We start from the raw sequence: 13,071 nt of genomic DNA, 5'->3' as shown, positions 1-13,071 counted from the left end.
ACTGCCTCTGCCTGTTATCTGGGTCGTTTTCCTGCTTTTATGACTAGTTAATCCACTGGGGAAGAAACCAGGGACGGTGGGAGGGCGACAGAGCCGACCCTGGCTTTCTCCCGGAGGCCCTTCAGGGAGAAATGTGTGGCAGGAAGGATCTCGGCGGCTTCAAGGGGAATGGATCCTTCCTTTCCCCTCTGCAGGATGGAGAGGGGATATAGACCCCCTCCCCAATCCACTCAGCAATCCCGGTATCCAAGTTGTACCAACCAGAACGTCCCACCGCAATGGCACCACCGAGCCCATTGCCTCCGTCCTTTTCCTACCAACCGAGGGTGGCAGCCTATTGCCGTCACTCAGCAGCCTGCCTGCCAACCTGGCATCGGGAGGGACCCCTCCCCAAAGGACAAAAATAGGGGATTTCTGTGCCCCCGCTTCCTCCCACTTCCAGAGAGAGCAACAGGGCCCTTTGTCACTTCTGTAAACATTTATTACCCCCCCCCCCGCCAAACTCCCCTGCGATGCGATCGCCACAGCATGCGTGGTGGAGAGGAGGGCTTAGGGTGGGCCAGCCCAGGAGGATGGGGAGGGGGAGGGGAAAGCACAGGGTGAGAGCAGAGCCTCTCCCACCCCTTTCTCTCTTGACCCCAGAGAGACCCCCATAATACAAGTAGCACCGTGCGGGGCCCAAACCAGCCCCAAAGCTTATTCACCCCTCTTAAGAAGCGTACACTGCCCCACCCCAAGAGGGGCCAGGAAGCCTCGCTGACGAGGCTGCTTGTCACACGCAAGTCCACAGCGAAGGAGGGGCGGCTGTCATCCCATGCCTGCCCCGCCGGAGTGGGGAGACACCCGGAGACCCCACTTCCAAGCATGTTCTGCCCGCAGGAGGACCATACGGGCAAGCTGTCCATGGCAGTGCCAACCCTCCAGAAACCTGAAAGATGAAAGGAAGGACTTGGGTTGGTGGGGCAGAGAGATCTCAGGAGCTTCCTCCTTGTGTCCCTGCCACCCCCACCAGTGGCCCCCAACCTTTCCAGCTCTGTGGACCGGCAGTGGCGGCAATGGGGGATGGTTTTCATGCATGCAGCCTAATCCCACGCATGCCTAAATGGAGCTTCGGGTGCTCACCCAACCCTTGCGCGGACTGGTTCCCAAATAGGCCACAGACTGGTTCCAACAAGCTGTGGACTGGTTCCCAAAGAGCCGCAGAGCGGTTCCCTATTGGTCACCGACTGGTTCCCAATGCATCGCGGACCACTTTCCAAAGAGCCGCGGACTGGTTTCCAAAGAGCCGCGGACCAGTTCCCAATGAGCTGTGGACCTTCTAAGAAACTGTGGACTAGTTCCCAATGACTCATGGACTGGTTCCCAACGAGCCGTGGAACGGTTGCCAATGAGCTACAGACTGATACTGGTCCGTGGACTGGGGATTAGGAATCCCTACTCCATGCTTATCAGATGCTCCCCAAATCCTCCACAAGGGGGAGGCCCATCCCGGGAGAGGAGCCTGGACAGCCAACAGGAACCAAGGAGTCGGGGGTGGGGGGAGGCTGTGTATCCCGCCCCAGAGCAGGGAGGGAAGAGACACCTACACAGAGGAAGGAAGGAAGGAAGGAGCGAGTGGTGGTTCCTGCTAGCTCTTCTCCGGCTGCTGCTGCTGCTGCTGCTGCTGCGTCTCATCCGACTCCTCTTCCCAAACTTCTAGCGAGCGGTCCTGGCTGCGTGAATCGAAGAGACGCGGAGGGGATGCTGCACCGATAAAGAGGGCACGACTTGCATAACTCTTCCGCTACACAGGCGGGGTCCTTAGCGCAGCATTTTCCTGGGCTAAGGACTCCGCCTGTTTCCTGGGCGATGGGAGAGTTCCCGCCCCGTGACGCAGGATGCGCCTCGCGGACACAGCTATCGCGGACACAGCTATTGTACATGGAGGGGTTTGAATCTTGGGAGGGGAGAGCAGAGGCACCCGGAAAGGCATGCCGGGTGACAGTGGTGGCCCAGCTGTTTCCTGCCCACCCATCCCCATTTTTGGGGGAGCAGAGGGGCCACAAGTGGTACAGTCCTGCCCTCCAGGCTCTGACCTGTTTGTGCCGAAGGCTGCGGAGCGAGGCGAGCGGCTGCTTGTTGCTGGTGAAGCTGGGACGGGCGAGCAGAGAGAAGGGAGGGTGGTTAAAGATGGTGGGGAGGGGAGTATCTCAGCCAGCCCCCCTCCCTGGTCTCTGGGAACAGAGACGCAAGCCACTCACCTCGTGCATGTAGAGGGCGTGCAGACTCATCTCGGCCGATGCCAACTCGGAGAGCAGAACCGAGCGGCTGAGAGGAGCCGGGCGTGGGGCAGAGGGGGCAGTGCTGCTGGGGAAGAGGGCAAAACAGAGTCAGTCTCCCCCTTGAAGCACAGATGGGGAAGGGCTGAGCTCTCTCTTCCAGGCCCCCTCCCCTCCCCTCCCCTCGAATTCTTCAGCCAGCCATGCAAGCATGATGGACTTCAACTCCCAGAATTCCCTAATCAACTATGGAGAAGCATTGCAGACTTCAACTCCCAGAATTCCTTAGCATGGCTGCCTGAGGAATTCTGGGAGTTGAAGTCCAGAAGTGGTAAAGTGATTGGGAAACCCCACCCAACTGCCCCTCCCTTCTCTAATGGGCTACCTGTTCTCCAAAAGGGGGCTCTGGCTGTTGCAGACCGAGGCTTCCCCAGGGCGGCTCCTGTGCCGGGATGGCTGGGAAGAAGACAGGGAGGCCAAGATGCTAGCCGTCACGCTGGCCGTGCTGCCGGGCTGAGCAACCAGCCGACGCTCCGCCAGGACCGGGTGGGTCAGGACGCTAGCCAGGAGGGCATCCGGCTGCAATGGAAAGATGTTCAGCCAGAGGCACTCAGGTTTATCAGCTCCCACCCCATGCTGGTCACAGCTGCCCTGGGCTCACCACGGGGCCTGGACCTTCGTCGGAGAGCAGGGAGGCCGCCAAGGGTCCCTCGGCCAGGAGGCGCTGGGCGTGGGAGGCGTCCTGCTGCACTTTCTCCTTCAGGTGCCCGATGAAGAGGGAGCTTTCAGGCGGGGGCTGCCAGTGTGGGTTGGCGATGGCAAAGTGGACCAGGGAGAGTTCCGTCTTGCCGTTCTCGGCCTGCTGGTAGACGGACGCCTCGGTCCGGCCCTGCGACAGCCACTGGTGGGAGAAAGAGAAAAGAGAAGAGAAAGAAGAATGGAGAGGAAAGAAGAGAAGAAAAAAAGAGAAGAAGAAAGAGGAGAAAAGAAGGAAGGAGAGAGAGAAGTAAAGGGAAGAGAGCTGGATGGGACCTTGGAGGTCTTCTAGTCCAGCTTCCTGCTCAAGCAGGAGACCCTTACAGAATGACAGCGTTGAAAGGGATCTTCAGATGACACTTGGAGGCAACCCCTCCCCCTCCGCTCACCTGGGGGTTGCCGTGGTTACGGATGTCCAGCTGGGCAAAAGAGCAGATGTCCCCCACACCCACCACCTCCACCGAGAAATTCCGGAAAAAGTCCACGATTTCCAGGGCTTTAGCCCGCAGGGCGAAGATGAGGAGGAAGGGGGTCACGATGGGACTGAGCAGCTCCTCCAGGATAAAAACCTGAGGATTACAGAGGGGGAGAGAAGTTCTGAGGATCACGGAGGGAGGGGGAGAGAATCCGAAACAAGTAGGTGGGGGAGTTCCAAAGTGCTTTCCCCTCCCGTAGGCCACTCACCGCCTTGTACTGGAAGAGCTGGGCCAGCTCCTCACGGGTCTCTGACTTGTGAGCGTTGCCTTGCCAGTGGTCAGGGATGTAGTGGATGTGGGCCAACACACACTGGAGTAGCTGCTCCGGGCACCACACCAGGTGCTCATCCGGGATGAAGGCCCTGCCGAGGGGGAGAGGAACCATCAGCCCCACACGGCTCCCAAATCACTGCCCTGGGAGCAACGTTGCTTGGTCCGTCTGCATCGGCGTCCCGTCACAAGCTACTTGAAGGGCGGCTGGCACATTTTTCCAGCTTTTGGCAGGGCGTGAGTGTGTGTGTGTGTGTGTCTTCCTCACCCCCACGGGGCCCTGCCCATCTCCCCTCTGCCCAGGTCTGGAGGGGCACCAGAGGTGAGATAAGGAAGGTATCTGACTTGGGACAAAGCCAGACCTTAGCCAGGAGTTCAAGATGTGTCCTGGGGAACCTCCTGGTTGGAGGGTCTTCTAGGCCAAGTGAGGGGCACAGCGGCTGCCCAGGAGGAGCTGGGGAAGGAGGGAGAGAGGACGAAGGAGATAGGGAGGGAGGGAGGGGAGGGAGGAAAGGGAAGGAGAAAGGAAGGAAAGGAAAGGAGGGGAGGAAAGAAAGAGATAGGAAGGAAGAAAGGGAGCAAGTAAGGGATGGAGGGCAGGAGGGAGGAAGGAGAGGGAGGAACAGGAGAAAGGTACAGGGAGGAAGGAAGGAAATAGGGAGGGAGAGAGGGAGGGGAGGGAAGAAGGAAGGTGAGGAAGGATGAAAGGAGATAGGAATGAAGGAAAGAGAGGGAGAGAGGGAGCGAGGATAGAAGTTGAGGAAGGACAAAAGAAAGGAAGGAAGGAAGGAAGGAAGGAGTTAGGGAGGACAGGAGGGAGGAAGGAAAAGGAGGGAGGGCCCTGACTCCGGACCTACAAACCAGTACTTCTCCAAAGACCCCAAACTCAACCACTTCAGAAACTATCGGAGGCCCCCCCAGCTCCCTTTTCAGTCCAGCCCTGCGAGGAAACCCCCAACCCCCATCCCCAAACCGGGCAGCAGCAGACGGACCCCTTACCTTCCTCCAGCCCCCCCTTCCCTCCTCTCACCTGGCCAGTGTGACCACCAGTCCTAGCAGTGTGATGGCGGTCAGGATATGTTGGACGGTAAGCACGTCCTCGTCATAGACAGTCAGAGCGATCAACACGGCCAGGAGGGAGCCAGCGAAGAAGCCGACGTTCCGGGCCACTACGGCCAGCAGAGGGTTGGCGAAGGAGTTCATGTACTTGGACGCCGGCTTGTAGCCGTGGCTCAGCCGGGCCTGCAGCTCGTGGTCCAGCTCGTTGAAGTGGCGGAGGTAGAGCCGGCCGTAAAGCGACCAACGCCGGGCGCCGAGGCTCCCAGGCTCCCGCTTCAGCGCCTCAGTGTAGCTGAAGAAGGCGTAGAGGCCCTGCCAGACCAGGATGAAGGGACACAGCAACAAATTGGCCACTCCGAGGAGCAGCAGGCTGCGCTCCAGCTGGCGGGCCAGCTCCAGCCGGGCCCCAGCGCGCTTGTACTGAGGCTGGAGGTTCCACTTGCCCTGGAAGAGTGACCCTGGTCCCCAGAACAGTAGCAGCTCCAGGTTGTACTTGAGACCCTGGGTCAGGAAGACTCCCCGGCCCAGCAGGGGCAGCTGGAAGCGGATGGGGAGCAGGGACTTGTTGACCATGGCCACCAGGTAGTTCTTGAAGCGTAGGATCCGGTGGTGGATGTCCAGTTCGGTCAGCTCCCGCCGGTGGACGCAGAGCTGCTGTTCCCGTTGCAGCGAGATCAGCCGGGCCTGCACCTCCTGCCAGCTGCAGTTGCACAGCTGCTCCTGCGAAGGGAGGGATTTGCAACTAAGATGGCAGGAATATATATACATATATATACACATATATACATATACATATATACATATACATATACATATATATATATATATGCTTTAAATTTTCCTTCTAAAAAGGAAAAAATAACAAACAGACCTAGGAAACTACAGACTGATCAGCCTAACATCAATACCTGGGAAGATCCTTGAAAAAGATAATCAAAAATCAGATCTACAAATGTCTAGAAACAAATAAAGTTACACCTACTAGCCAGCACAGGTTTGTTAAAGATCACGGTAAACCAATCTTATTTCCATCTTTCAAAGTGACTAAATTAGTAGACCAGCGAAATGCCGTGGATGTAGTAGACTTCAGTAAGGCAATCGACAAAGTGGAAAGTAATCTAATTGTACTAGAAGCCAGCATGAGTTTGTTAAAATCAGATCATGGCAAACCAATCTTATTTCATTCTTTGACAATGTGACTAAATTAGTAGACCAGTGAAATATCGTAGATATAGTATACCGTGTTTCCCTGAAAAGATGACCTATTCCAAAAATAAGCCCTAGCCTGGTTTTTTACGCATGCAAGTCCTACCCCAAAAATAAGCCCGAGTGAAGGGGAGTGAGCATGGGAGGCGGCGAGCGCTCGGGGACAGACAGTGTCTGGCAGCAACTGTAGCACGCACAGCACAGGTGAGTTGAGTATCTGTGCAAGTAGCAGGCGGAAGCAGAGGCAGGGGGAGGCAGGCAATCCGGACGTGCCCGTAGGCAACAGGAAAGCTGAACGGCAGATGGTCTGGAGCGGCAGCTGCCCGTGGGACATTTGTCTTCACGCAGCAACAGCAGCAGCAGAGGCAGAGGTGCAGGGTGGGAGGCAGGCAATCCTGATGCGCAGCGCACAAGTCACAGGAAAGCCGAACAGCGGTGGGCCTGAGCAGCTAGGCTCATTTTCTCAGCTCTCAATTTGTGTGCAGCTCGCGCAGCGTGTTGGGATCGCCTGCCTTCCACTCTGCGCCTCCCGCTCTGTGCAGCCCCAGAGTGCGCCAAGGGACTGGTGGGCTGCAGCTGTCGCTGGATACTGTCTGTCCCTGCGCGCTTGCCAATTCTTGTGTGCGCACCGGGTGGGGAGGAGGGGCACCCAGCCGGGTTGATCACCCTGAAATTGTGTTTCCCCAAAAAGAAGCCCTAGTGCTTATTTTGGGGCCCAAAAGAAAATAAGACCAGGTCTTATTTTCAAGGAAACATGGTACTTAAAACTTCACTAAAGCATTCAACAGAGTAGACCACAATGTACTTCTTGGAAAACTAGAAAAATATTAGATAGAAAGCGTCACCACTAGATGGAGTTGTAACTGGCTGACAAACCATACTCAATGAATAGTACTTAATGGCACGACATCCACATGGAGGTAAGTAAGCAGTGGAACAAGGTTCCATCTTACACCCAGGACTCTTCAATATCTTCAGAAATGACTCAGATGAGGGAATAGAAGGGGAACTCATCAAATTTGCAGATGACACTAAGATGGCAGGAATAGCCAACAACCCCGAAGACAAGCTCAGGATCCAAAAAGATCTCGACAGACTTGAACCCAGTGCCCTATCCAACAACATGGATTTTAAAGTGGAGAAAAGCCAGGTTTTACACCTAGGCGGGAAAAACCAAAGGGACAAGCATAGATTAGGTGAAACCTGGCTCAAAAATAGTAATGCTGAGAGGGATCTTGGAGTCCTAGTGGACGATCCCTTAAACATGAGACAGCCGTGTGCGGCAGCAGGTGAAAAAAGCTGATAGAATCCTTCGTTCTATAAACGAACGCACAGAATCAAAAATACGGGAAGGACTGGTACCAGGGGTGGGATTCTACAGGTTCGGACTGGTTTGGGCGAACCGGAAGCTCTGACAATTAGCTGGGCCCACCTGCCCACCCCCACTATTTTCCTACCTTTATCTCCTCAGCTGATTTGTGTGGCAGAACTGATTGCTGTGCAAATCAGCCGTGTTACTCCTCCAAAGAAACCCGGAAGTGAAGATTTGTTCAAACGGCGCACACACGCGTTAGATCTCTGAACCAACTGTTAAGCCGGGAGGATCCCACCACTGATTGGTACCTCTTTGTAAAGCCTTAGTAAGGCCACACCTGGAATCCTGCATCCAGTTTTGGTCACCATGTTACAAAAAAATGTTGAGACTTTGGAAAAAGTGCAGAGAAGAGCAACTAAGAGGTTTGAAGGCCTGGAGATCAAAACATATGAAGAACGGTTGCAGGATTTAGGGATGGCCAGTCTAGAGAAAAGAAGGACTAGGGAGGACATGATAGCAGCCTTCCAGTATTTGAGGGGCCAAGTCATAGAAGACGGGGTCAACATATTTTCCAAAGCAACAAAAGGCAGAACAAGAAACAACAGATGGAAACTAACTGAGAAGCGAAGCAATCGGGAATGAAGGAGAAACTTCCTAACAGTGAGGACGATTAACCAGCGGAACTGCGTGCCACTGGAAGTTGTGGGTGCTTCGTCACTGGAGGTTTTTAAGAAGAGACTGGACAGCTACTGGTCTGAAATGGTATAAACCCCCCCCTACCCCTCCCCACACTTACCGAGGGGATCTTGAGCGCCTTGGTGTAAAAGGACCGGATCTCCCAGTAGCTCAACAGGCTGCAAAGGACTTTCACCAAACGGTAGAGCCAGAAAGTGGCAGCCATGACTAGCAGGAAAATGATACCACTATTGGCCTGGATCCTGTGGGGGGGGGGGGGAGAAGTGGGGGGGGGAGGGGGGAGAGGAAGCAACAGGTTCAGCTGTTGGTTGTGCAAGGCCTCTCCGGTTGCACACAAACAAACAAACAGACAGACAACATCTTCTAGGAACAGCCCCAGATACGCGGAAAGAGCTGAGAGGCTGCCGACGGCGGCTTGGACCGGTCCCAGGATCAACAGGCGGAGAGTGTCACGTTCTCTCTCTCACAGCTGGGCTGCAGGTATTTTGGGGGCAGGGGGGGGGAGGCTCACTCTGCACCTGTCGAACAGCAGCCTTGGAGACAGCAACTCAGGGCTCTTGCCCGGCAACAGCTGCTCCAGTTTCTAAAGTAGCCGTTGAGCAAACACAGGCCGTCCTTCACGTCCAACCGCCGCGGAGCCTGGAATTCCTTCAGTTCAGCAAGACATTGGCCAAGTTCCTCTGAGGCCGCCTCACTTTTCTTCTTCGTTAAGTGGATCCCCGCCGTTTTAAAATTTGGAACCCGGTCATTAAGCGGATCCAGGTTTTGGCCCTTGGCTCATCGGGGGGTTGGGGGGGTTGGGGGGTTGGGAAAGGGTCACATGCCGTGACTGTCCGAAATACGAACTGGTTGCCGAGAGCCCAAATGTAAATCAGGTGACCTGCAGTGGCTGTAAGCATGAAACGAGGTCATAAGTCCATGTCTTCCATGCGGTTTGTGACTTCGTGCGGTCACTAAAGGAATGGTTGTTAAACCGAGGACTATTTCTAAATAAACGTTTCTCAACTGAGCCGAGGGCAGGTCTCTGAAGTATCTGCCCTCCCCCCCCAGCTCACCAGCACCCCCATGACATTTTTGGTACCCCACGGATAGCACAGGGAAGCTATTTTTTACAGACAATCCTCGGTTTACGACAACTGGGCCCCACCTTTCTGCCATTAAATGAGACATTTCATTTCAAGTGAGTTGCATCCCATTTCCCCTTCCTTGCCCCCACTGTTGAGTGACTTCCTGCGGCTGATAAATGAGTCACCCGTCTGTTAAGTCAATCCGGCTTCCCTGTCGACTGCTTGGCTCGTTGGAAAGGGAGCACCACAACCGTCATAACTGAACCGGCTGCCAAGTGCCTGAAGTTTGATCACCTGACCACGGGGACGCTGTGACTCTCGTTGAGCGCAAACAACAGCCCCATGTCTCTTTTTTTTTGGTGCTGCTTACGACTTCAGATGGTCACTAAATGAACTGCCTGCCTTGGGGCTCAACCACAGCCGAAAAGGAGAGACTCCACATGCCAAGGCAGCCTAGCTTGACTGATAAGCCAGAGAGGCTCGCACGTGTGTGTGTGCGTGTGTGTGTGTGTGTCCCAATGTGCCCTTGTAATGTTGGTTGCTAAGCAAATTGTCGTAAGTCGAGGATGTGGTGTACCTGCATCCTGCAAAGCTGATCCTGAAAAGCAGATTCGAGGTGGATTAGCCCACAGTTCTCACCCTTCAGCCAGCCCCCCCCCCGTGAGATCAGCAAGCCGTAATAGGCGAGACTCCTCGTGCCGAGGTAGTCTATCTTTGCCGATAAGCCAGAAAGGGCTTGTGCCAAGCTGACAGGGGTTCCGAAGGCGGCAGGGAGGGGAGGTGGGACAAAGTGTCTTTTGTTCCCTTTTGCTCAGCGCCCCCGAAAACAAGACCCTCGTCCCACCCGGAGATATGAGCGATGCTCGGCTCGGCTTCCTGCACTGATGGCCCAACACGATGCCTGTCTCAGCTCCTGTTAAAGAACCGGGTGCATCTGCCGAATTCAGCCTTGCTCTGCCGGTGGCTACTCACCTCTCGGCACACTGGGCAGCCGGCAGGATGGCATCCGGCAGCGTCACCTTGCCACGGTCGGGCGCAAAACCCCTTCCTCCTGCGCCGGGGTGGGTGTGATTGACGGGCTGGTTGGCGAAGAGGATGTCGTATTCCACACAGCAGAGCAGGAAGGTGGAGAACGTGGCCACAAACAGGAACTGCCTGGGGAGAGGGGTGGGGGTCAGGGGGGGCGGACAGGAGGGTGGCTGGGGACGAGAGGGAGGGCTTGGGGAAACGCCCCCCCCACTCTGAGAAGTTGTGGGTGCTCCATTACTGGAGGCTTTGAAGGAGGGTCCCTTGTCTGGCATGGCAGAGGGAACTCCTGCTGGGTTCGACCTCCCAACTCTATTCCGGATACTCTTCTGCTCCGTCCTGTTCCCTGTTCCATTGTTCTTCTTCTTCTATTGTTCTCTTCCGTTCTGAGTTCTACGTTCTACATCCTGCCCCAGGACGCCCCTTTCGCCAAAGGATCGAGGGCCCACCGGGCAGGAAGGGAGCGCAACTCCCCCACCCGCCTAAAGGCCAGCCCTCTTTCTGGCTGCCCCCCCCACCCGGAGGGAATCGGGGGGTGGGGGGGAGGAGTGGGGACGGACGGCACCCGGTCGGGGCCCTTACACCAGCTCAAAGACGTCGGAAAGCATCATGCAGCCGAAGCCGTTCCTCTGGTGGAAGTGATAGATGTGGAGATGCCGTCAAGGAAAAATATAACCATGTTGGCCACAGGATGCGTCCCACCGTATGACCCACGGAGGTGGGGGAGAGAGGGGGGGGTTGACCTGTACAGCGACAGACACTTCAGGGAAGCTTAAGACAGATTCCACGCCTGGGGGGGTTCAGCCAGCCTCCCTGGACGCGTGGTCTTCGATTTATGACCGTAATCCAGCCCCAAATTTGCATTGCTAAGCAAGACAGTGGTTAAGCGACTTGTGCCTCCTTTTATGACCTCACTTGTCCTGGTCATTAAGTGAGTTTGTTAAATGAGAACGGCCTCATTTAACAACCGTACTTGCCCTGGTTGTTAAGCGAGAATGGCCTCTTTTAACGACCTTGCTTGTTCTAGTCGTTAAGTGAGTTTATTAAGTGAAAATTGCCTCCTTTAACGACCTTGCTTACCTCGGTCATTGAGTTTGTTGAGAATTGCCTCCTTTAATGGCCTTGCTTACCTTGGTCAGTGAGTTTGTTAAGTGAGTTGTATCCGTTTTGCAACCTTGCTTGCCCCGGTCGTTAAGTGAGTTTATTAAGTGAGAACTGCCTCCTTTAACAGCCTTGCTTACCTCGGTCATTAAGTGAGTTGTGCCACCCTTTCCCTTTCTTGCCCTCTTTGTTAAATGAATCTCTGCAGTCGTTAAGTTAGCAACACGGTCATTAAGCGAATCTGGCTTCCCCAGTGAGTTTGTTTGTGAAGGTGGCAAAAGGACATCAAGTGATTTTTGTGACACACAGCAATCGTCATAACTACAAGTCGCTCGCCAAGGGTCCGAGCTTTGATCCCATGACCGTCAGGATGCTGCAATGGTTGTTAAGTGTGAAAAATGGTCCTCAGTCACTTTTTTTCAGTGCTGTTGTAACTTCGGTCACTAAACAGACTGTCCTTGACTTACAACAGTTCATTTAGTGACCATTCCAATGGCCCTGAACCCTCTGACCGACGACCATTTTTCATCCTTACAACCGCCGCAGTCTCCCCCCCCGGTGATCCAAATCCGGCTGCTCACGGCAACCGACTCCTAGTCGGCACAGTCGTCGTGTGCTGGGCTCACGTCATCCCCACTCCTGCGGTCAAGTCGATCGACCAAACCAGGTTTGCTCAACCCACTGGGTGACCAGCCGGACGACGGGAGGGCTTCCCTTGGGGATGGCGGCCCATTCCCTTAAGAAACATCTGGCGGTTGTTAAGCCAAGGACGGCTGTAACGTTGAGCTGGAGGAAGGGGCTTTTTTTCCATGGGTGAGGGGGGGGATTTTTCCCAAGGATATTTTGGTGAAGAAGTTATCCAGGTTCTTGATGTGGTGCCAGGAATCTGTGGGTGGGGGGAGGAAAAAAATTAGGGTTCAAGGAGTCTCCCCACGTGCCCCCCCACTTCTCCACACAGCCCCCTCCCCAAAATCCCAGGGTACCTTTCAGCCCCTCCGTCACGTGGACCAGCAGCTCCTCATCATCCTCATCTTCGTAAACTGGCAAGGGATGGTATTCCCCCGAGAGTTCCTGGCTGCCCGCCATGGGGCCGGGCGCACAAAGAGGTACACACAACCACACACAGAAACAGAGCCCCTCCCCTGGAGAGCTCCGGGCTAGCGGGGCAGCCGTCCTCCAACGCCCTCAAATCGCCGGCCACCCTGCAACAAAAAAAGCACACAGTCACAACGCACGCAACTGAGAGCGGACAAAATCCCTGAGCAAAAAAATGGGATTCGACAACTGGGATCTTCTCGGCCAGAAAGAGGACAGCCACACAAAAGGATGCACACACACACACACACACACCCCTGCAGCAAGATGACCCACCCCCCCATTGAGACTGTGCGCAGAAGGCATTTCCTGCCCCCCCCCCAAAGTCCGGTCAACAGGGAGCCTGGGGAGAAGTCGGTGGCGCCCCATCAGGTTAGAACATGCAAGGACAGAGTTGAAGGGACCTTGGAGGTCATCTAGTCCAACCCCTGATCCAAGAGGAGACCCTGACCGAATTACAGGGTTGGAAGGGAACTTGAAGGTCATACAGTCCAACCTCTGGCTCAAACTTAATGCGTTATTGCTTAACAAATTGTAAGCCGCCCTGAGTCTCCGGAGAAGGGCGGCATATCAATCAAATTTAAAAAAAAAACAAAAAAAACAACAACTGGAGACACTTACAGAATAGCAGAATAATTGGAAGGGATCCGGGGTCGTCTAGCCCAAGCTCTGCGACAGAAGCATAGCATAATGGAAGGGACCTCTGAGGTCATCTAGCCCAACCTCCTTGCACGAGGAGGCTGCCC

The 13,071-nt window shown here is 55.0% G+C and overlaps 1 protein-coding gene across 10 annotated transcripts in view; it reads right to left on the bottom strand.

The window, feature by feature from the left end:
- Nucleotides 1–459: 459 nt before the first annotated feature.
- ATG9B (autophagy related 9B) overlaps nt 460–13,071 on the bottom strand; it is a 13,915-nt gene continuing 1,303 nt past the window's right edge. For 2 of the 10 annotated variants that reach the window (XM_087894347.1, XM_087894348.1), the window contains exons 2-16: nt 12,947–12,994; nt 12,214–12,432; nt 12,073–12,116; nt 10,712–10,776; nt 10,076–10,258; nt 8,137–8,278; nt 4,791–5,539; nt 3,699–3,852; nt 3,404–3,583; nt 2,920–3,159; nt 2,644–2,837; nt 2,241–2,346; nt 2,076–2,130; nt 1,587–1,743; nt 460–928 (exon numbers count right to left, since the gene is read on the bottom strand). In XM_087894347.1, coding sequence (XP_087750473.1) covers nt 1,628–1,743; nt 2,076–2,130; nt 2,241–2,346; nt 2,644–2,837; nt 2,920–3,159; nt 3,404–3,583; nt 3,699–3,852; nt 4,791–5,539; nt 8,137–8,278; nt 10,076–10,258; nt 10,712–10,776; nt 12,073–12,116; nt 12,214–12,316 — 2,331 coding nt within the window. In that variant the 5' untranslated portion in view covers nt 12,317–12,432; nt 12,947–12,994 and the 3' untranslated portion in view covers nt 460–928; nt 1,587–1,627. The remainder of the gene's footprint in view (nt 929–1,586; nt 1,744–2,075; nt 2,131–2,240; nt 2,347–2,643; nt 2,838–2,919; nt 3,160–3,403; nt 3,584–3,698; nt 3,853–4,790; nt 5,540–8,136; nt 8,279–10,075; nt 10,259–10,711; nt 10,777–12,072; nt 12,117–12,213; nt 12,433–12,946; nt 12,995–13,071) is intronic. The other 8 variants (XM_087894350.1, XM_087894351.1, XM_087894352.1 and 5 more) reach the window with 7 other exon arrangements.

Source organism: Pantherophis guttatus, chromosome 4 (assembly GCF_059756535.1).
Source record: "Pantherophis guttatus breed Tessera chromosome 4, ASM5975653v1, whole genome shotgun sequence".
Taxonomy (NCBI): domain Eukaryota; kingdom Metazoa; phylum Chordata; class Lepidosauria; order Squamata; family Colubridae; genus Pantherophis; species Pantherophis guttatus.
Note: the sequence above shows the minus strand (reverse complement) of the source record. Positions and strands in the feature narration are given on the sequence as shown.